Genomic DNA, 24440 nt, shown 5'->3' on the forward strand with positions numbered 1-24440 from the left:
CCAGTAAAAAATTCTAGACATTTGGTGTTTGACTTAAAAGAAATAATCAGCTGTCTTTCTATTTCAGATAAACTGGGATCAACCAGCAGAAGCTATTCATAATTATATTCGAGGTAACGACAAAGTTCCTGGAGCTTGGGCCATGATCGATGGACAGGTAGGTCTATGACACTTAATGAGAGAGTGAATTCTGACATGCATGATATATATTAGGTGACCCCCAAGAAGACTTATGCCACAAGGTCATCAATAGAAGATTGAGGTCATAGAAGTCCACAGGAAGAATTAGGCTGTGAGATTGTCACTAGAAGACTTACAGCATCGGGGAGAGATCGCTAGAAGACTTACAGCACCGGGGAGTGATCGCTAGAAGACTTACAGCACCGGGGAGTGATCGCTAGAAGACTTACAGCATCGGGGAGAGATCGCTAGAAGACTTACAGCACCGGGGAGTGATCGCTAGAAGACTTACGGCATGCAAACACACACACACATTTTGTCACACATATGTATCTACAATGGGCTTGTTTCAATGAGAAGAATTCTCAACACATGTTGTAGAGGAAGGTATAGCTTTTTTTATATTTATTGGAATTGAATGTTTGTCTCATTCTTGAGTTTCATGCCACTGAAATCTTCAGGCAAGAACTGTTACAACTTGATATTGGTGATGTATTTATATCCTTTGGTGTGTGGTTCAGTGTCTGTGTTTGTTCATTGGATTGTGTTTCTCATTTATTCATTTGCTGATGTTATTTGCATTTATAGTTATCGATTTTTCAGACACAATATATCTAATGTAACCTTCCTTTTTGAAGATAGTAGGATGTGATTTGAGGGAAATTTGGTTGCTATTTCCTGCAGCTTTGGTTAACAATCACATAGAGATGCCTTTAGCTCAAATCACCAACTGTTTTTACTAGCTGTCATTATACATATTGAGTCCACTTTGGCATAATATAGTGCTATAATTAGATAATTAGAACTCTAATTAACCAATCATACTCCATGCCATCTTTTTCAGCTATGCACACTGAGCCAATGTCACAGCTATTGGACACATTGCCAGTAGTTTGACACTCCAGTGACTCACCTGCTTTTAAAACTGGATGTTTTGAAAAGAGGAATTTGTTGTGTTCTATTAAAATGTCTGCTGTGAATACAAAATGGGAAATGGAAGACAAAGGACGACCTGTTGAAAATATCTTGTGACCTTAGGAGTGAATTTAGTTCATCTCTTCTGTGAAGATAAAGCAACAAAAGACTGATTATAAATCATGTGATGAGAATAGATAATGAGAGCTAAGGTTAACGAATGGCGTGAGCTTTTGACAGACAAAGCACTCCACAGAATTTGATTTGGGCCAAGTGACAATTTCATCTCCTACAACATACCCACACATGACAGAAGTTTGAAGTTGTCTTACAATAGAAATGTTTGAAAGAGGTCAGGGTATTTAAAATAAATAAACACAAAATATAAATGATAAAAGATAACTGTTGGGTGGAATGTCGATAATATGGAATTCTTATTTGTTTTGGCAATTTTAATTTAGATCACTTTAACCCTTTTGTTACCATATTTCTATTGAAATACACTTCTTTTGTTTCAATTAATTTTGAAAATAAAGAATTTAGTAAAAAAAAAAATTTTGTTATAAATAATTAAGTTAGCGTTTAGAACTTAAATTAACATGGAATTTTGACGAACCATTTTAATTTAGATCACTTTAACCCCTTTTGCTACCATATTCTGTTGAACTACTCTGATTCCTTTTTTCAATTAATTAAAAAAAAAAATAATCCAGTAAAATAAGTTTCTCATTAAGAATCTGGTGTTTGGAATATAAATTGACACAAAATTTTGATGAAAAGTTTTGATATAGGTCATTTTAAAATGGGAAATTTGTATCATAGAATCAGGGGTGGTGGTCTCTGGTGGGTTGGTATTTAAAGGGTTGTCATGGGTTGGATGCTAAGCAGCTGATCTCTACAACAGTGCATGACTTTTGTTCCCTGTGCCATTAGACAATATCTGGCCCGTTTTGCTTATGCTGGGGTTGCTGTTTTTATTGGAATGTACCAACAGTATTCTGGTGTGCCTATGGAACAGATGTCGGGACAATCCTAACACCACATTTTACATGTGTGCGTGTGTGTGCAGGTTGTATATGTAATATGTTTTTTTCACTTTGAATATATATATATATATATATATATATTCAGAAAATCCAGAAAATGGATAAGTAGCATTAATATAATTTATTAACTACAAAAATTCAACATATTCTCTTACAGCTGTTTCGATTTTGCCCAAACAGATGTTTCGAGATGCTTTGGAAGAATAACATGTAATAACATAACGAGATGTCTTTTTTACTCTCCTGACAAGATTTTGACCAATAAAATGTTTTAATTACTGGAATTTAACTTTTGGGAAAACTCAAAATAGATATAAGAGAACATGTTGAATTTTTGTAGTTAATAAACTATATTAATGCTACTTCTCCACTTTCTGAATTTGAATTTGAATATTTATAAACCAAGATTTTTATTTAAACCTATTATTTTAGGAATATCATTATTATTCACAACAAAATAATGGGTAACAAACCAGTAATTCATTGGATATTTTCTTTCCCTTAAGGTGGTTTTCTTAACCCCTATTTAAACTTATATATATATATATATATATATATATATATATATATATATATATATGTATGTATATATAAGGTTAGTAGAGTTAGAGGTTGGAATAACCGTTTAAGGGATAAAAGTATCTATTATACTACTGGTATAATTACCTATGTTAACCTTGGACATACATATGCAAGCATATTATGTTCAAAGATTATAGGTAATGACAAAAATAAATATGAGTTTATCAGGAATCAAATTTAAAGTAAACAAAAAATGGAGAAATATCGATGATTAGCAATTGACTTGTTTTTTTAATTCAATACAAATGGACTGCATCCTATATTAAGTCTATTTGTATTGAATTAAAAAATAATAATTGATGTAAGCCAATATTTCTCCATTTTCTGTTTACTTTAAATTATATATATATATATATATATATATAAAATCATGTATATATAAATATATGCCATTTATTTACAGCAAGTTACTTTCAGTGGTTCAAAATTATGGAATCGGTTAGTGCCACGAGGAACTGAAATTGCCATTGAAGGATGTTCCAAGCCAGCCATTGTACATAAAAATGGAATGATTCTTTTTGGAAATGATAATAAAATGGTAAGCAAGTTTATATTTTGGAATATTCCTGGAGATAAATGTGTAACAAGATTTAAGATTTGTTCAGTCTTTACCAATTTACAAATTTATTACTCTTGGTATTTGCAAAACAGAATTTATTGTTAAACTAATTAATCTTTTTCTTCATCATGTGTAACAATCTATAATAATAAATGGCAAGTTGGTGTGTTTGTGAATTTCTTACTTTAACTCCTCCAAGACTGTCCAACAGACTTTGATGAAAGTTGACACTCTTGGAATTTTTAAAAAATTGATTTTTAATCAGCATCGGCATTTTTCACACTGGCCTCCATGACATCAATTTAATGCAAAATGCCGAAATTTGACGAAAAATGTTTCATGGATATAACCAGACAGCTTATTAATGATAATCTATTCAGCATTTGCTAATTTTTCATTTCAATGCAAATTGTTTTGATTTGCTAAAACTTATTATTTCAATTCGTTGTTTTAATTCCTCAGCATTTCAGGTTTTGATCAGGCAAGAGCGTTTAGTTTCTCAAGAAAAATTAAGGCATTTTGTGCACCAGCTATCATGACCTCGATTTAGAAAAAATCTGCCCCAAAGTGTAAAATTTCACCATTTTACGCACATGCACAAAAATGACAACGACACTGGTTCGCTACCAGACTCTGCTTATTTTTTCGTCAAATTGGTCCTACCTATTAATATAGATTTAAAATTTTTGAAAGATGTCGAAATTTGACGCAAAATGTTTCATGGCTATAAGCAGACATCTTATTAATGGTGGTAATTTATTACCGGGTACCTCAGCTAGTTAATTAATATTTCTTGGTTTATTACACTAAGAATATTGGAACCAACCTCAATATTTGGTTTTCATGACAGCGCCAAATCCTTCGGTATTTTCACACTAGTCCTAATAGAATATTTTCTTTTTTATTTGTTCATGTTATTCCTCTAGACCAATGGTTCTCAACCATTTGCTTTATCTAAGGACCCCTTTGATTACAATTTTATTTTAGTGCCCCTGCTAGCCATTTGATGTTTAAAAACCAGTTTTATCGATATTTCTTTCAAAATTCCTCTTTTGCTTTCCACACATTTCCTTTGCATTGGTTCTGTAATGTAAAACGTTAGAGAAAGAAACCTATTTTGTTTTCTTGCAACAAATACATCTAAATCAAAATGTTTTATCGACCCTTAAAATATTAATTGCAGATTCCTAATTTACCATTTTGATTGCACAGATCCCACATAATGTAATATGGACCCCAGTTGAGAACCACCATTTTAGACCCTTCTGCAGACATTACTACCATTTCTAAAACCCGTTTCTTTTCCAGGTGAATGTCTCCCAGCTGCAGCTGGCCAGTGGCAAGATGATAAAAGCTTCCAAATATGGTAAAGTTGATGATTCAGCAGAGAAATTAGAACTGACTCCAGAAGAAGTTTCTATGGAGTCAAACCTCAAGGTAAAGTAACAAACACCCCACCACTACCTCTGTCCCCCACCCACCTCTCTCAAGATTAAGAGATTCAGTAAATATTTTTGAAGACTTCTCCATATGATCCAACAAAAGATCAACTTGAGGTTTGGTCACCATATTTCTAGCAGTAAAGAAGAATATTATAGATGCAGGCAAAAATGTTCCTACAGCAAAATTTCCTCTGACCATTTTAGACTGTATCTAAAACAAAATTATCCAGAAGATTAGAAAAGACTCACCAAAACAATCCAACTTCTGGCCCACAGATGGCACCACTGTCTCTTCTCTCTTTTTCTAACTCTTTTATTGTTGCTACAATGACCTCATCTAAGACTCACTCACCAATCTGCAACCACTGCTTGACCACTAAACGGTGCCATCTCCTCTTCTATCCATTCTGCTTACTATAATGACCACCACAATGATTCAGTGACTACTACAATAAACCTCTGGCATACAGATTCTCTCATCTCCTCTCTCTCTCTCTCTCTCTCTCATTTATCACCACCACCACTACTACTGCTGTTGTTATTGCTGCTGCTACTACTACTACCACCACCACTACTCCTACTGCCATCACCACTACCACTACCTCTGTCCCCCACCCACCTCTCTCAAGATTAAGAGATTCAGTAAATATTTTTGAAGACTTCTCCATATGATCCAACAAAAGATCAACTTGAGGTTTGGTCACCATATTTCTAGCAGTAAAGAAGAATATTATAGATGCAGGCAAAAATGTTCCTACAGCAAAATTTCCTCTGACCATTTTAGACTGTATCTAAAACAAAATTATCCAGAAGATTAGAAAAGACTCACCAAAACAATCCAACTTCTGGCCCACAGATGGCACCACTGTCTCTTCTCTCTTTTTCTAACTCTTTTATTGTTGCTACAATGACCTCATCTAAGACTCACTCACCAATCTGCAACCACTGCTTGACCACTAAACGGTGCCATCTCCTCTTCTATCCATTCTGCTTACTATAATGACCACCACAATGATTCAGTGACTACTACAATAAACCTCTGGCATACAGATTCTCTCATCTCCTCTCTCTCTCTCTCTCTCTCTCATTTATCACCACCACCACCACCACTACTACTGCTGTTGTTATTGCTGCTGCTACTACTACTACTACCACCACCACTACTCCTACTGCCATCACCACTACCACCAAAACCACCACCACCACCCTTCTGAAGTAACTATCTGCCTACCACCCTCACCACAAGGCCACCCAGACAGATCCCTATTTTCTACCTCTCACCACTCCTATTATGTCCCCCCCCCGGTCTTATGCTAACCACCTTCCCCCTCCCACCCTAAACCTCTTTCTTTTGCAGGTCTTTCTCACCCCCACCCCACCCCGTCCTGCCAAACACATTCATTTTAAACATTTTTGATCTGAAAACACTTTTTTTTTTTTTTCTTTTCCAGGAAATTTGGAAATCTATATTGAATATAGAAATCGAAGACACAACAGACTTCTTCAAAGCTGGAGCCGGTTCCATGGATGTTGTGAGGTAAATAATCCTTGGAACATTCCTCATTTATCTCATTTCATTAATTATTTTTTTATATTTTACTTTGCTTCAGTCATTAGACTATGGCCATGCTGGGGCACCACCTTGAAAAATTTTAGTCAAATGAATCGACCCCTCCCCCCACTACTTTCTTTTCTCTCATACCCGGTACCTATTCTATCAGTCTCTTTTTGCCAAACCGCTAAGGGTGACAATAACAAACACACACACACATAATAAACTTCTTTCAGTTTCCATCTACCAAATCCATTCATAATGCTTTGGTCAGCTTGAGGCTATGGTAGAAGACATTTGCCCAAGGTGCCACGCAGTGGGACTGAACCTAGAACCATGTGGTTGGGAAGGAAGCTTCTTACCACATAACCTAATTTCTCTAATCAGTTAACCATTCATGATCAGATTTATACATCAACAAGGAGGCAGCCCTAGTAATGTTGTGGCCCTTGTGCTTTTCTGAGAGTGTTAGTAAAATAAAGAATATAGCTATGATGGAATGGAAGGTTTATGATACCTGTGGAATATCTCCTCCTCCCATTATGATTATTTTTGTAGCTTCAAGGATCTGGAACATAAAGAAGAAGTTCACAAGTAGAGTACAATTCAATAGCCGTTTATTTACAGAGTTCTCGTTCATGTGATTCGCTCTCAGAGACCATCTTTATAGCAGTGTGTGGTTTGTCTTAACTCTGTACACATGAGGTTCGTTACCTCTGGAGATAAGCATGTGGAGTCAGAGCAGGAGAAGGGTCTGCTGTAACTGCTGGGTTCGCAGTGCTTCTCGGCGTAAGCGCGAGAAGAAATGAGAGAGAGAATATCTTATTCTCCTACTTAAATACTGGTTGCCGGCAAAATCCTCATTGTCATCTCGCACATGGCAAATGGCTACCGTTGAGATCTTGTTCTTGTCTTGGACACGGTAATGGTTATTGGCGAGATCTCATTCTTGTCACGGACATGGTAATGGCTACCGGTGAGATCTCATTCAAAATGGTGCTGGGTTCTTGTGTCTCGCTACATAGCTTATAATACTTGAGGTACACTCAAAACATTCTGACAGATTTCAACTGAATATTGTTGTTTCTTGTCATCGGACCACCTTCTCCCCTCAGACATTCATAAGACAAGCAATTCAATATCTTAAAGGGTCTTCAGTTAGTGCTTCCTTGCCAGACCAATGAATCTAATGGAACCAGACCATTTATATACGTAAGGGAATACATGACACTAGCTTCATTGTCAGTTATTCTAGTTTTAGCCTAGTTAATTTTTAATGAATTCTTCAAATTAATTCATTGTTTGAGTCTAAACCATTCATATATGCATGTACATACACATATACACGGATATCCGTTAGGTTACATGTCTATGCATATGCCTAAGTACCTACATGTATGTATATTCATATACATACTTTGATTCTTTTCCTCACAAAATACACACACAAACCTACATACACTCCTTTATTCAGAAGATAAATAAAAGTGTTATTTCCTTATTTATTTGTTTTTGTTGAATGTATTTCTTTATTGTTGTTGTTGTTACTTTTTAGAATGGTTGAAGAAATCAAAGAAAAATGTGGTGGTGTTGCTTTAGAGAATGAACACATCTACATGAATACCACATTTGCAGAACTGTCCAATTACATTATATTACGTAGTCGTGGAATCACAGATGAAGAACCTTTTGAATTTGATGCTGTAAGTGATTTGGAGCCAACAGTATTTACCATTTTACATTGCAGTTATCATAATGTTCACTACCATTGCTAAAATGGTTTCTTTGCATACTGGCATTACTTGAACTGATCCAAAACACTAAAGAATGTGTTCTTTGATGTTGTTGTCTGAGAGGGTTATCGGAAATTTCACCTCAAACATTTTTGCTATAGGAAAATTTGCCAGAAGTAATTTCATTTTAAATGACCTCATCAGGTTTTTTTTAATGTTTGACATTAAATAAAGACTTGGCTTATTTAATGCTTTTTATAAAACACTTTATTGTTCTTTTCTTTTTTATTTAAAACAACGCTGATATAACTTGCTTTATGCATAATGTGAAATTTCTGGAAGCAATCTGGCATTAAATGAGCAAGCCTTAATTCAATGTCAAACATTAACAAAATGAGGAAGAACCGAGTTCCTCAGATGGCACCTAACTATCATGTTGTCTGTCCATACTGGAGCACATTAAGTAGTTGTCATAGAGTGTTGGATGGTAGACTTGATTCTCTTCACCGACTCCCTTACTGTTATCATCATCATCATCATCATCGTTTCCCTTCGTTAGCAGATCACCATAATCTTTCCCCACCCATCTCCACTTTTATAATTAATTATGGTCCCGTGGGGCAGGGAATCGACATTAATGATGGTACTGCAGGCAGAGGATTAGTGATGGTATTGCAGACAAGGGATTAATCACAGTACTGTCAGCAGGGGATTAGGGTACTGCAGATAGGGGATTAGTGATAATACTGCAGGCTGGGGATAAGCTCTGACCTGGGTTTCTCTGTGGAATTAAACTTAGAATATAAAGAACCGAAACAGATTCTATAGCATGTCTCCTACGATATTCCAATAATTCTGCCAGTCCATCATCCAGGACTTGTGCAATATTTGTTGATTGAGGGCAGCAAGCTGGCAGAATCGGTAACACGCCGGGTGAAATGCTTTGCCGTATATCGTCTGCCGTAACAGATGAAATACCATCCCTGACTTCTGAAAAACAATCAAGTTATCTAAATACAAACATCTTCATTCTTAAATATATTCCAGATAACTTCTATGAAATAGGTCACCTATTTTGTAAATCTCCACTTAATCTCTTTGTCTGTCCTTGTTTGTCCCCTTTCTGCTTAGTCCCCTGTGGGCAATAAAGAAATAAGTACTTTGTTGACTCCTGGTGTAGGGTTGTTGACTTTAGTGAGATTTGAACTCAGAGTATAGAGAGTGAAATCAAATACCAAAAGGCATCTCACCGTTTTTCTAATAACTCAGCCAATTCACTCCTATTAACCTGTGAAGGTGTGGGACGGTGTGGCTGGGGTATATTCAGCCCACAATTGTAAGGTCCTGACTTTGATTGCTGGTGGCATCTCGTCTTCTTGAGCAAGACTCTTTATTTCACATTGTTCCAGTCAGCCTTTATTTACAAGGATTTTACTTGGGCTGATATAAACTATACCCTGTGACCCTTTACCAGTGGAGTCTTGTACTTAGAACCCCTCCCCAACCAACACAAAAACCATTGTTGATCAAATGAAGGTCACCAGGATTGTGATAAATGGTTTAAAGTTTCAAAGGGTTATTTACAGTAATTTGTTTAATGACTAATATTTCTTCATAAAGACCCTTCATGAGTTTTATTTCCATTGCATCCTTACCCCAGGAACTGATAGAATTAAGCATCCGTATCATCATCATCATTTAATGTTCGTTTACCTTGCTGTAAAGTGGTTGGCATTAGGAAGGGCATCCAGCTGTAGAAACAATGCCAAAGAAGATAATTGGAGCCTGGAGCAGCTCTCCAGCCTTGCCAGCCCCTATCAAGCCATCCAACCCATGCCAGCAGGGAAAATGGACATTAGATCATGATGATAATTGCACACACATACCTTCCAATTGTATTATTGCTGCCCTGTCACACCCCAACCCCATATATTCATATTTCATCACCCACTGCATTCTCCCCCCTTTGCATTTTCATGAACTCCCAGCTCATGCACCCTAAACAATCCTCTACCATTCCAGTCATGTTCACCTCCTTGTACCTTGAGAATACGCTCTGACAAATCACCCCCTCCCCTCCCCCCCTCTCTCTGCAGTATGTCCCTTCTATAGCAGAGATGTCTGTTTCTCTCTCTCTCTTTCCTATTCTAATCCCTTATTACCTGGCACAAAGCTATCTTCCTCAATACTAATTCCTCTCTTGCCTTGCAAGTGACTTGGTGACCTCACTGGTGCTGGTGCCACATAAAAAGTACCCAGTCCACACTCTGTAAAGTGGTTGGTGTTAGGAAGGGCATTCAGCCAAAGAAAAAAACCATAGCAAAGCAGACAATGGAGCTTGTTGCAGCCTTCCAGCCTAGCCAGCTCCTGTCAAGCCGTCCAACCCATGCCAGCAGGGAAAATGGACATTAGATCATGGTAGTGATGATGATGATGATGATGAGTCAACATTTGTTTGTTCTTTTAAGAAATTGATTTTGTTTTGTTTTGAAGGAATTATTTAATGGTAAAAATGTTTTTATTCGTCTCCAGGTGAAGCTGCATGTTAACAATATGGACATCACCTTTCCTCATCAATGTTTCATCGACAATGAATTTGTCGATTCTTCCGATCGTGTCACTTACAATACTATCAACCCAGCAGACGAATCAGTGAGTTTTGTTTTCATGTCTGAGCTTCGTCTTTGTTTTATAGTTTTATTTACTTCTTAACGAATGAGTATATGCATAGGAGTGGCTGTGTGGTAAGAAGCTTGCTTACCAACCACATGGTTCTGGGTTCAGTCCCATTGCGTGGCACCTTGGGCAAGTGTCTTCTACTATAGCCTTGGGCCGACCAAAACCTTGTGAGTGAATTTGGTAGACGGAAACTGAAAGAAGCCCATCGTATATGTATATATATATATGTGTGTGTATGTATGTGTGTGTGTGTGTGTGTGTTTGAGTCGCTTGACAACTGATGCTGGTGTGTTTACGTCCCCGTAATTTAGCGGTTCGGCAAAAGAGACCGATAGAATAAGTACTAGGCTTCCAAAGAATAAGTCCTGGGCTTCCAAAGAATAAGTCCTGGGGTCAATTTGCTTGACTAAAGGCAGTGCTCCAGCATGGCCGCAGTCAAAATGACTGAAACAAGTAAAAGAGTTTCAGCCATTAGACCATGACCATGCTGGGGCACCACTTTGAAGGATTTTAGTCAACCAAATTAACCCCTTTATTAATTTTTTGTTTAAATCCTGGTACTTATTCTATCAACTGCTAACTTACAGGGACATAAACATACCAACACCGGTTACCAAGTGGTTTTACGCAGGAGACCAAAAGAATAAGAACCTTAAGAAAGGAAATTGAGGACTGGGTTTGATTCATTCAACTAAAATCCTTTAAGGTGGTGCCCCAGCATGGCTACAGACTGAAACGAGTAAAGGAAAGAAAGAAAAGATATAGTTGGGGTGGGGGGCTGGTATTTATCAGTTTGCAAACTAATGGCCTTGATGTATCAGTGTGTAGGACCCTACTTGGTTGATGTCTATTGTATTTCAGATCGTTAGGGCTGTCTTTATTAATTAAGAGAAATGTATTCCTTGTTTGTTGTAGGCGATCTGCAAAGTGTCGAAGGCTACGAAAGAGGATGTGAACAGAGCAGTGGAGGCGGCCAAGGTGAGTTTAAGGGGGTGGGGGTTTGAGAGAAATCATTGCCACCACCACCACCACCATCATCATCATCACTACCACCACCACTGCCATCATGATTATCATCATCGCCACCATCTTCATCATTACCACCACCACCACCACATCATCATCATCATCATACTTTCTCTCTCTCTCTCTCTCTCTCTAAAGAATATACACTCTCATACACACATGCACACACACACACACATGCACAGACACACATGCACGCACACACACATGCACACACACACACACACACATGCACACACACACACATATCATCAGAAAAAGGTAATTAAAATTCATTCAAATGACAGATTTATCGGACTTTCAAAGAGGTGAAATTGTTGGTGCTCGTATGGCAGGCGCTAGCATAATGAAAACAACCAAAATGTTTGGTGTATCAAGAAGTACTGTCTCGAAAGTAATGACAGCCTTTGAAAAAGAGGGGAAAACTTCCTCATCGAAACAAAACTTTGGAAAAAAACCAAAACTTTCAGATAGGGGCTGTTGGACTATTATGCGAATTGTTAGAAAGGAACATAGAAGTACAGCTCCCAAAATTAGTGCAGAGCTTAATGACCACTTTGAGAACCCAGTTTCCACAAAAACTGTTCGCCAGGAACTGCACAAAGCTGGATTTCATGGGAGGGCTGCAATCAGAAAACCACTTATTTCAAAAACAAACATTGCAAATTGTTTAGAGTGGAGTAAAAATCTACAGAATTGGTCCCTAGAGCAGTGGAAGAATGTTATTTTCTCGGACGTGTCATCCTTTACCTTATTTCCGACCATACGTGTAGAGACAGCCAAAAAAAGCATTTGACCCAGACTGCCTTCTTCCAACTGTTAAACATGGAGGAGGATCTGTGATGATCTGGGGGGGCTATATTTTGGAAATCTACTGGCCATGTAATCCTTTCATGGCAGAATTAATAGTGAAGACTATTTGAGCATTTTATCTGATCAAATTCATCCTATGGTTGCGGAACTGTTTCTGGAGGAAAACGCAATCTTTGATAATGCACCAATTCACACAGCTAAAGTTGTTACTGAATGGCACGAGGAACATTCTAGTGAATTTGAACATGTTTTCTGGCCACCACAGTCCCCAGATCTCAATGTTATTGAACCTTTATGGTGCATTTTAGAAAAACAAGTAAGGAATCGATATCCTCCACCATCATCACTACAAGAACTGGAGACTGTTTTAGCTGAAGAATGGACAAAAATTCCTTTGGAAACAATTGAAACTTTGTACGAGTCTATATCTTGTAGAATTCAAGGTGTAATTACTGCCAAAGGTGGTCCTACCCCATATCAAAATAAATTTGTTTGAAATTTTAAGGTGTTTCCATTATTTTGTCCAACTCCTGTATATGCATGTATCATGGACTCTCCTGTTGTTAGACAACGAATGAGCGTTGGGCAAATTTTACCGAAATTTTTGATCACTATAAACGCAGATGATTTGTTTATAGTGATCAAATGTTTGTGTAGACATAAGCTCACTCCCTCCATCAAATAGACATTACCTGAACAGGTGCACCATGTGCCACATGTCAGATGACGAAAGGATTACAGAGCAATGTGGGATGAAGTGCTTTGCTCAAGAACAAAACGTCTGATCTGGGAATTGAACCCACAATCTCACAATCGGGAATGCAACATCCTAACCACTAAGCCATATGCCTTCACTATACAGAGAGAGAGAGAGGGAGGAGGAAGAGAGAGTAAATAGGAAGAAAAAATTAAGAGAGAGACATAAGAGCAAGAGACATGAAAGAGAGAGAGAGACAGAGGGTTTTGCTGCAGTATGGCCATCAGCTATGAGAAAACAGAATCTATTTGAGTTAGATGGATCTGTGCTTGATACCTCATCGTTTGCTTACAGGTGTGGCTGTTTGGCAAGAAGTTTACTTCCCAACCACATGGTTTCAGGTTCAGTCCCACTGCGTGGCACCTTGGGCAAGTGTCTTCTACTATAGCCTCGGGCTGACCAAAGCCTTGTGAGTGGATTTGATAGACGGAAACTGAAAGAATCACGTTGTGTATATGTATATATTTATGTGTGTGTGTGTATATATATTAGTGTATCTGTGTTTGTCCCCCCACCTTTGCTTGACAGCCGATGTTGGTGTGTTTATGTCCCCGTAACTTAGCGGTTTGGCAAAAGGGACCAGTAGAATAAGTACTAGGTTTACAAAAAATAAGTCCTGGGGTCGATTTGTTCGACTGAAGGCAGTGCTCCAGCATGGTGGCCACAGTCAAATGAGTGAAACAAGTAAAAGAGTGTATATATATATATATATATATATATATATATATATATATATAGGCAGATGATGGCTTCTCTGGCTGAAACTTTGTCAATAAAATTCTTGTTTAAGAATGATAAATATGTGTGTGTGTGTGTGTGTGTCTGTCTGTGTTTGTCCCCCACCACTGTTTGTGTATATGTCCCTGTAACTTAGCAGTCCAGCAAAAGAGACCAATAGAATAAATACCAGGCTTATAAAAGAAAAAAAACTACCAGGTTCTATGCATTTGACAAGATTTCTTCAAGGTGGTGCCCCAGTATGGCCGACAGCCTAAATGAGTGAAACAAGATAAAAAGATACGTTCAGTGCCTTAGGACTGGTGGATGAAGACTCGCCTTGGGCTAAACAACAGCAGCAGCAGCAGCAACCAATGTGAATCAGTTACTTGAAGGTTTCTAAAATGTCAGCCTGAGGTGGAGATTTACAAAGTAGGTGACCTATTTCATGGAAGTTATCTGGGAATATGTTTAAGAGTGAAGATGTTTGTATTTAGATAACTTGATTGTTTTTCAGATGTCAGGGATGGGGAGGGATGGGAGGGGGGCGCTGTTGCAGGTCAGTGATGGAGAGGGGGGGAGTCAGTGATGGTGGGTAGGTGGGGGGGCTGTTACAGGTCAAACATCCAGGCTTTGTTAGGTTGAAATTAAACTAAATATTTGCAAGGTCACTGAAAGTTGAAAGTCTGATTTGAGCATGCTCTCTCTCTCTCTCTCTCTCTCTCTTTATTTTTTCTTTGTCTCTGTTTATTCTCTCCCCCCCCTCCTCTCAAAACACCCTCTGAAACCAGTGCTGTACACTGAGAAATAAACTAACCTTTTCTGTCGGGTTACAACCAGAAGGGTTCCAGTTGATCCGATCAACAGAACAGCCAGCTCTTGAAATTAACATGCAAGTGGCTGAGTACACCACAGACATGCATACTCTTGATATAGTTCTCAGGGAGATTCAGTGTGACACAGAATGGGACAAGGCTGGCCCCTTTTGAACTACAGGTACAACTCGTTTTTGCCAGCTGAGTGGACTGCACCGACGTGAAATAAAGTATCTTGCTCAAGGACACAATGTGTTGCTGGGAATCGAACTCACAGCCTTACAATCCTGAGCCAAACACCCTAACCACCAAGCTACATGCCTTCATACTAAGAGATAGATTATTCATTGGGTGACACACTGTTCAACCGCTCTAAAAAAAATAAGTATAAAAAACAGAAAGAATAATCCAGAATCCTTGGCTTGTACTGGATCGATCCCAAAATCTAATCAGTTTGTGTCAGTCACGAGGCCAAACATCCCTGAAAGTTTCATCCGGATCCATCCAGCAGTTCTTGAGATATCTTTTCCATGGACAAACAAACAAACAAACACAACTGAAAACAAGACCGCCGCCTTTGCTAAGGCAGAGGTAATAATAATAATAATAATAATAATAATAATAATAATCAGCTTTAATGTTGATAATGAAGATAATTAACAAAAGCAATTAGAGTCTTCAGTTCATAATATCTTTTAGTTTAAAACATTTTTTATTTTATTATTCTTTTTTTTTCTTTTTAGGAAGCTTTTGAGAATGGAGAATGGGGAAGAATGAACGCTCGTGACAGAGGTGGCTTAATGTACAGGTGAGCAATAATCAGAGGCCTTTCATTAAATTCTTTGACTCACATTTTTCGGCTCATTCAGCAGATTGCAAGAATTTAATATCGAGTATTTTGGTTCATGTCTATGCTTAGTAATATTCTTTATGAATGAAAGTGCTCCAGTATGGCCATGACCAAACTAGCTGCAACCGGTGAAAGAAAGTTTATTATAAGGTGCAGGAGTGACTGTGTGGTAATGGTCTACCCTGGTGGTCGGATGCCTATCCTTCAGGAAAGCCATTACAAATTGCATCTGTAATGAGCAATACTTCAATTGAACATTGTAAATAATTTTTATTGTGTATTTAAATTTGTAAATATTTAATCGATACAGCTACTTCACCCCTTTTATGTTTGTCTGTCCTTGTTCATCCCCTCTTTGTAATGCCTTTATAGCAAATATTTATGAAATAAACAAGCTTGCTTCCCAACCACATGGTTCTGGGTTCAGTCCCACTGCATGGCACCTTGGGCAAGTGTCTTCTTCAATAGCCTTTGGCCGGCCATGCCTTGTGAGTGGATTTGGTAGATGGAAACTGAAAGAAGCCCATCATATATATATATATATATATATGTGTGTGTGTGTGTGTGTGTATCTGCATGTCTGTGTTTGTCCCACCACCCATCATTGCTTGACAACCAATGTTAGTATGTTTATGTCCCCGTAACTTAGCGGTTCAGCAAAAGAGACCGATAGAATAAGTTCTGGGGTCGGTTTGTTTGACTAAAGACGATGCTCCAGCATGGCCATGGTCAAATGACTGAAACAAGTAAAAGAATAAAAGAATAAAAGAATAAAAGAATAAAAGAATAAAAGAGATATCTTGTCCACTTTTGTGTGTTCAGTAACAGTATTTATTAGAAAACTGGGGCCTTCCTATGAGGGCCTTTTAATAACGATACTCTAATAGGAAGCCCCCACTTTATGTGAGTCATTGAAATCAGAACTGCAATGAAACCTCAATTGTATGATGCCCTTGTTCCTGTATGTAATACTTATTCCCAGGTGAAAGGGATCAATAAAACCTCTTTGTTTGTTACTTGTGACAGGATGCGACCAGCTGAGGTCATTACATTTTGGTCCTTAACTACTCTCAAGAGCACAAATGAAGCTGGAAGGTTTGAAGACAGACACCCTTCTTCTCAGCGAAACCTTCAACTTTCTCAAGTGAGGGTGCAACGGGAGGGGCTCTCTTCCATTGAATTCATCAAAGAGTTGGTGATTGTAGCAGGAATGGTTAGGCATAACTGCCCTAAGTAGGGGTCTGCAGATCCGAGAACAACAGTTAGGAGAGGTCGTGTATCCTTGGTAGTCAGGGGTTTATTGATTGGTCTTAGTTAAAGGTTCTAGTGTATCAGGAAGATGTATCATCCATGTATTCATATATTTCATTTACTATATATGTATATATATATATATCATCATCATCATCATTGTTTAACGTCCGTTTTCCATGCTGGCATGGGTTGGACGGTTTGACTGAGGCTGCACCAGGATCCAATCTGATCTGGCAAGGTTTCTACAGCTAGATGCCCTTCCTAATGCCAACCACTCTGAGAGTGTAGTGGGTGCTTTTATGTGCCGCTGGCACGTGGGCCAGTCAGGCAGTTCTGACAACGACCATGCTCAAAAGGTGTTTTTACGTGCTACCTGCACGGGAGCCAGTCTGGTGGCACTGGCAACAATCCCGCTTGAATGGTGCTTGTAACATGCCACTGGCACATGTAGTTAAGTGTTAATATATTTAATATACATGGAATATTTTAAACTATTAATAAGTTATTGTTGACATACTTAATATATATCTTTCCCATCAGTGTTGACTTGAGAGGTAAATTAATGGCATCAGTCACACCATTGAAGGAGGGTCTACAAAGACCATGGACCCTGTCCCCTTCTTCCGACCCAGCAAGTAAAAACCAAATAAAAATAATCCTATCTACTAAAGGTACAAGGCCCGAAATTTTGGGTGAGGGGACCAGTCAATTACATCGAAAAAGTGAAAACAAGCAATGTTAATTCTCTAAATGAAGTATTAACAGTAACTGCACGATAAAGTGGCAAAACAAACAGGACACAGTAGTGTGTCGATAAGCCAGCTGGAGGAGATGGCCTCCTGGGGCTAAAGCAACAGTAACATCCACCCCTAGGGGTCAGCCACACTTAAGTGGCAATACACTTCACTTTATCGTGCAGTTACTGTTAATACTTCATTTAGAGAATTAACATTGCTTGTTTTCACTTTTTCGATATCAGTGAAGAATTTCACTGGAAAAATATACATAAGGTTGCCAAGAATTTATATCTCTCATCGAAGGTCGGTAGCTATCGGACGCTGACGAAGGGAAATAACCCTGAAACCCGGGTCCGTTCGTGCTACGATCACGATGAGAGGGATAACTTCCCTTGGCAAAACAAACAGGACACAGTAGTGTGTCGATAAGCCAGCTGGAGGAGATGTCCTCCTGGGGCTAAAGCAACAGTAACATCCACCCCTAGGGGTCAGCCACACTTAAGTGGCAATACACTTCACTTTAACATATATATTAGTTATAATAAAAGCTGACAATTTTCTTTTATCTTATATTTATTTTGTAAATAAATAATACAATATAGCACAAGCATTTTATAAGCATTTAATAATGTTTCTTTCTTTTCTGGAAACTCGCTGCTTACCATCAGCTGATGGCTCGCAGACCGGCACCGGTCCGCGGACCACCACTTTGAGTAGCACTGCTCTAGGAGGTCTGTATCTGTAACAACAGCACCATCTTAGACGAGGGAGATGTACTCCACAGTGTGTCTGTTTAGAAGGTGGAAACTGAACCGCACAATCTTCTGTGTTTTCAGGTTGGCTGATTTGATGGATAAACATCGTGAAGAACTTGCTACAATTGAAAGTATTGATGCTGGAGCAGTCTACACCCTTGCTCTAAAGACCCATATTGGTATGTCTATAGATACCTTCAGGTATTTTGCTGGTTGGTGCGACAAAATCCAGGTGGGTAACACACTTTTAAAAAATTTCTGTCATTGTTGTTTAACCCCAGGTCAGTCCTCTTTAAGGAAACCTATGATCCAAGACAGAACCATTCCATCTTTTTTTTCTCATTAGAGATATCTTCATTATCATCACCGTCATTTAATGCCCATCTTCCATGTTGGCACGAGATGGACAGTTTGACAGGATCCAACAAACCAAAAGTCTGCATTGGGCTCCAGTGTCTGCTTTGGCAGGACATCAACGGTTGGGTGCCCTCTTGAATGCCAACCACTTTACATAGTATACTGGGCACTTTTCTCATGGCACCAGCACTAGTGAGGCTACCAAATTTTTCTTTTCTAATGCTTTAATATTCATGTATTATATGTATTATATGTATTTAAGCATTGTCTTGTCAATCCTCAAGCATTATTTTCTAGTTCTAAGTAAGATTGTCATTAATCTCTCAGACTTACAGGCTCCCTTTTCTATTTTAGAATAAATAAGGGAGAGAGTGTGATTTAAAGGAGATTTGACTGCTATTTCTAGCTGGTTGAGGGATTGCAAAGAATCACTTCTGAATATGAGGTGTGTGCCATTTGGTTCAAAAGAGAAGCATTGTTAAAGACTTTGTCTTTGAGTAGTATATTTAGAATATGTCAGCCTGTTGAAGCTGAACCATCTTGAAGTCAAAATGATAACTGGGGATGAATCCAGCCATACACTCACTCATTATTTGATATTTCAGCTCCTTTTTGTGGTAAATTCTTTACCACCTCATGGTACCTATCGAAAATCAAGTGAACTAAGGAAAATGCAAGGGGTATCATTGTCAGTTGTGTGTCTTTGCCTACAACTAAACATACCTCCACCTCCCCACAAAATAGATTAGGAATTATTGTTGTTTCATATATCTTAATAATGAATGTCACAACTTCCATCTCTTTTCTCTTTAAGCCAATAAAATTAATCTTAAATGAATTGATATGAAAGCATATAATAAACATTATTCCTGGAATAACAAAATAACTGACTGGAATTTCCATTAAAACTATTGGAAACATTTGTATCTCTGTTTCAGGGCAAGACCATTCCTATAAACAATGCACGGCCAAATAAAAATCTCACTTACACAAAAAGGGAACCTATTGGGTAAGTTACGCTTGTGTTTAATTACTAATCTAAAGAGGTCAGGTCATGTCTAAAGAGGTCAGGTCATGTCTAAAATTGTAAGGTCAAGACTAAGCCTTTCTTTAGCTTTCTCCTGAATTAAGGAATAGGTATTATAGCGAGGCCCCTGCTAAGTTTCGAACAATAACTCACAGTCAAGAACCACAGCCTGTTGTATCTCATCAACACCAACTAACTTATTATGGTAGAGATGATAAACTTCAAAGTAATGCAGCAAGTTTTCTTGCCTAACAGTTTGGCCGAAGATTCTGGAAGGACGACTTACAGATATAAAAAGTTGCCAAATTCAACCTCAGGTCAGCGAACCACTCAGCCACCTAGGGGAATCTGTACTGTATATTTCAAAGAGCTCTTTCACTTTTCTTATGTGAATTTTTATGTCATATTCAATAAAAGGTACCTGCCTTAACTTGTAGTGCCCAGTAACATGGATTAGTTATATGCAAGGATTTAAGTTTCTTTCATTACATTCAAAATATTATCCAACAACTTGTATTACAGGAGATTCCTAACTGTTATATGCAATGAGCATTGTTTCATTAATTTATTGGGTGTACATTTGCAATACAACAATGCAAGTTAATAAGATATTTGAAAACTGAATTAAGCTTTAGTGTGATATTTGTCTGGGGCAGAGGGAGGAGGTCAGAAGCATGGTAGGGGTGAGTATAATGAGTGGCAAACATGTGTTGTAGCAGGTGGAGGGATTGATTGATGGCAAATGTGGGAGGATGTTAAGAATGAGGTATGGGTATCAATAGAATGTAGTTCAGGGGAGAAGGAGAGACAACTGGGGGTACAGGAAAGGGTGATCAATGCGAAACAAGAGTGGGGAGGGATGATATTGAGAATGTGGGACGGATGTCAGATGGAAGTGGTTCCAAGGAGAGGGAGAGGTAACTCTACTTCACTTTCTCATTATCTCACCTGCCCCCTTTCTTTGCCTCTTTCTTCCCCCTTTCTTTGCCTCTTTCTTCCCCCTTTCTTTGCCTCTTTCTTCCCCCTTTCTTCCCCCTTTCTTTGCCTCTTTCTTCCCCCTTTCTTTGCCTCTTTCTTCCCCCTCTCTTTCTTCTCGCCCTGATGAAATTTTAATTTTTTTTTGTTACCTAAAATGTTTTTCTAAAATTAAAATCTATTTCACTATTTGAATGCATATATGCTCTTTCTTTCACTTTCTCTCCCTAAAAGGGTTTGTGGTATCGTTGTACCTTGGAATTACCCCCTTATGATGTTGGCATGGAAGATGGCTGCTTGTCTAGCTGCTGGAAACACAGTCATACTTAAACCAGCTCAGGTGCGGAGATTCATTTATTTAATAATAATAATAATAATCATTTAATGTCTACTTTTCCATGTTTGCATGGGTCAGACAAAATTTTTTGCAGCAGATTTTCTACAGCTGGATGCCCTTCCTGTCACCAATCTACACTTGTTTTCAAGCAAACTAATATTTCTCCAAGGTCAGACATATTTTTGTTGGAAGACCAGAAATGAACAACACCCCTTATATGACAGTGATGCTCATTTACAACCCTCATATGATATCTAGACAAGGGCACACACACACACACACCTAGACAGGTGCAGACATAACTGTATGGTTAAGATATACACCTTTTCTTTCCACATGTGCCTGTGGGCTGCTTCCAATTGGGTGGCACCTTGGATGTTACTCTTCTACTACAGTCCTGGCCCAACTAAAGCCCTATGAGTAGATTTGACGCATGGTAACTAAAAGAAGCCTTTACTTGTAGGTGTGTGTGTATGTATATAAATATATACATACACATATATGCATGTGTGTGTGTGTGAATTTCATCATTATCCCCATCGTTTACTTTTAAAAAAAAAATACCAAATGAGAAAATAAATTGCTGAGGTCCATTACTCAGAGAAAAATCTAAATAGATATAATTATGTGGTGAGGAAAAGACAACACTATCTCAATGACTAATATTATTTCATTTATTTAAGCAAGAAATGAATCGGCTGCTTCTGTTTTTTCCTCTCAATTACATTTTAAATGAACGAATGCTTCACGTATCATAACTAATTAAAAAATACCTTACATAATATATACCTTTTTTTCTTCTTTCTTTCTCTATATTTCTAAGTCAGAAAGGACTGCAGCTCCCCGTGGCACCCAGGTCATATTCCTAGCACCTCCCTCATCCTCCCCGCCACAAATAAAACATTTTCTGCTGCAAATTCAAAATGAATATATTTTACAAATAAAACTTAATCCTAGTTAATCTATTGATATTTTTTTTATATCTCTCACGCCATTTTGGCCACCCCATTATCATCCCACTTTTCTTCAATGCACCCTGCCCCGAGCCTTTCCACTGCCCCCAGGGAGGCAATACCGCCCAAATTTGGGAACCCCTGGTTTAACAGGATCTGATGGGCCTAAGGACAGGAGTGTGCTCCAGTGTCTGTTATGGCATGGTTTCTACAGCTGGATGCCCCTCCTAATATGGTACAGGAAGTCTGAGATTGGGGGTGGGGGAAGGTCTCCTGAAGTGGGGACCTGGCCCAAGCGCTTGTAACAAAGTGGACTCTGTCACTAAAGATCCCCAAAGTGATGAGTTAAGTCTAACATCTAAGACTGATTTGGTAATTACATCAATATGTGGAAAAGCTAGATTTCACTTACAATTATGTCATCACCAATTATGATAACAGGCCCCAGTGTCACTGCAGTGGTAACAGCCTTGTCATCACACCATTTACCTGCCCCTCCACCAAGTTCAATATAAAAGCAATCATCATCATCTAACATCTGTTTTTCATGCTGGCATGGGTGGAATAGTTAGACAGGAGCTGATCAGCTGAAGACCTGCCCCGGCTACATTTGTCTGCTTTGGCATGGTTTCTATGGCTGGATGCTCTTCCTAATGTCAACCACTTTACAGAACATTCTGGGTGCTTTTAACATGGCCATAGCACAGGTGCGTTTACATGGCACCAGTACGGGTGCTTTTTATGTGGCACCAGCACCCACAAGCCCACAAGATTAGGAATGCCCAGCTGGAGAGGGATGCAGGGGACAAGCCTGCATGCAAGGACAACCACGCTTTTACTTGGCTTGGCATAATATCTCAAGCACAAGATATATATATGTTATTTGTGGATTAACATGGCAACCAATGGTTTCATGTGAAGAGATCCTCACAATTGTTCAAGTGTACTACATTGAAATATTGGTACTCATCTCCATTTTGGATGAAAATATACATACATATATTTATATGTGTGTGTGTGTGTGTGTGTACATGCACACATACTTGTAAATGTGTGAGTGTGTATATATGTGTATGCATATGCGTGTGTGTGTGTGTGTGTTACTACACCTCTGTAGAAACTATTTGTTGTATGGCCCCTTTCAGCCCTAATCAAGCAGATCTGTGATCAAAGGTGTTTCAGCTATGACCATACAATCCTCCCTCAGGCACAGTATATCTTGGACTACATATTTCTTTGTCCTTTTTTTTCTTTTTTGTAAAATAGTCAGGTGTGATTTGAAGAAGATGAGGCTGCTATTTTTAGCCGGTTGAGTGATCTGAAGAGATTATTTTTTTTTGTGCTACAAATGAGAGGAGGAACCAGAATTACCGCACTTAGTTTTAAGCAAAAGCATTTTGTATTTATTTTTATATTTGTTGCCTAGGTAACACCACTCACTGCCTTGAAGTTTGCCGAGTTAACAGTTGAGGCTGGATTTCCACCTGGAGTCATCAACATCCTACCTGGGTCAGGTGAGATCTAATTTGCATATGTAATTTCCAATTTTATCTCTCCACCTCACTCCACCCCATCCCTCACCACTTTTCCAAAATGGCCCCTCTACAGCAAGAAACCTAGTCTACTCTGGCCCTTTTTCTCATACTATAACCCTTTATCTCCTAGAACACTGATCCTTGGTCATTTTTTGCTGGTGGACCCCTTTTGATTCCTATTATACGCCACTGGATCCCTGTATTAAAAAAAAAACCCTTTATATTTTTTATGATTAAATATTATTAGGGATCGTATAAAGAAAATTTGTTGGAATATTTTGTGTATTTCAGAAGTTTAACTATTTTATTACTCTGTCACTTGTTTCGGTCATTTGACTGTGGCCATGCTGGAGCACCACCTTTTAGTCGAATAAATCGCCCCCAGGACTATTCTATTGGTCTCTTTTGCTGAGCCACGAAGTTACGGGGACGTAAACACACCAACATTAGTTGTCAAGCAATGGTGGGAGGACAGACACATATACATACATACATACATACATACATACATACATACATACATACATACATATATGTCTATCAGTTTCCATTTACCAAATCCATTCATAAGGTTTTGGTCAGCCCAAAGCTATAGCAGAAGGCACTTGCCCAAGATGCCATGCAATGAGACTGAACCTAGAACCATGTGGTTGGGAAGCAAGCTACTTACCACAAAGCCACTCCTGTGCCTAATAAATTTTAATTACTAAATCTTGTATGGACCTCCTCCAAGGGTCATATGGACCCCAGTTGTGAACCAGTGTCCTTGCATAAATCTGCTTTTCTTGGAGTTAGTAGTCTTATAAGTTGCATAGTGAGGTGTAAACCCAGGTCCAAAATTTTT

At 38.4% G+C, this 24440-nt stretch overlaps 1 protein-coding gene across 2 annotated transcripts in view; it reads left to right on the plus strand.

Moving 5' to 3' along the window:
• Positions 1-24440, plus strand: part of LOC106875996 (cytosolic 10-formyltetrahydrofolate dehydrogenase-like) — a 63662-nt gene that overhangs the window by 26443 nt on the left and 12779 nt on the right. For both annotated transcript variants that reach the window (XM_089348309.1, XM_089348310.1), the window contains exons 6-17: positions 68-157; positions 3127-3261; positions 4591-4719; positions 6176-6261; positions 7832-7979; positions 10542-10661; positions 11604-11666; positions 15560-15624; positions 18494-18644; positions 19708-19778; positions 21006-21111; positions 23488-23575. In XM_089348309.1, the coding sequence (XP_089204435.1) occupies positions 68-157; positions 3127-3261; positions 4591-4719; positions 6176-6261; positions 7832-7979; positions 10542-10661; positions 11604-11666; positions 15560-15624; positions 18494-18644; positions 19708-19778; positions 21006-21111; positions 23488-23575 (1252 nt within the window). The remainder of the gene's footprint in view (positions 1-67; positions 158-3126; positions 3262-4590; positions 4720-6175; positions 6262-7831; positions 7980-10541; positions 10662-11603; positions 11667-15559; positions 15625-18493; positions 18645-19707; positions 19779-21005; positions 21112-23487; positions 23576-24440) is intronic.

Source organism: Octopus bimaculoides, chromosome 1, assembly GCF_046866305.1.
Source record: "Octopus bimaculoides isolate indiv1 chromosome 1, ASM4686630v1, whole genome shotgun sequence".
Taxonomy (NCBI): Eukaryota; Metazoa; Mollusca; class Cephalopoda; order Octopoda; family Octopodidae; genus Octopus; species Octopus bimaculoides.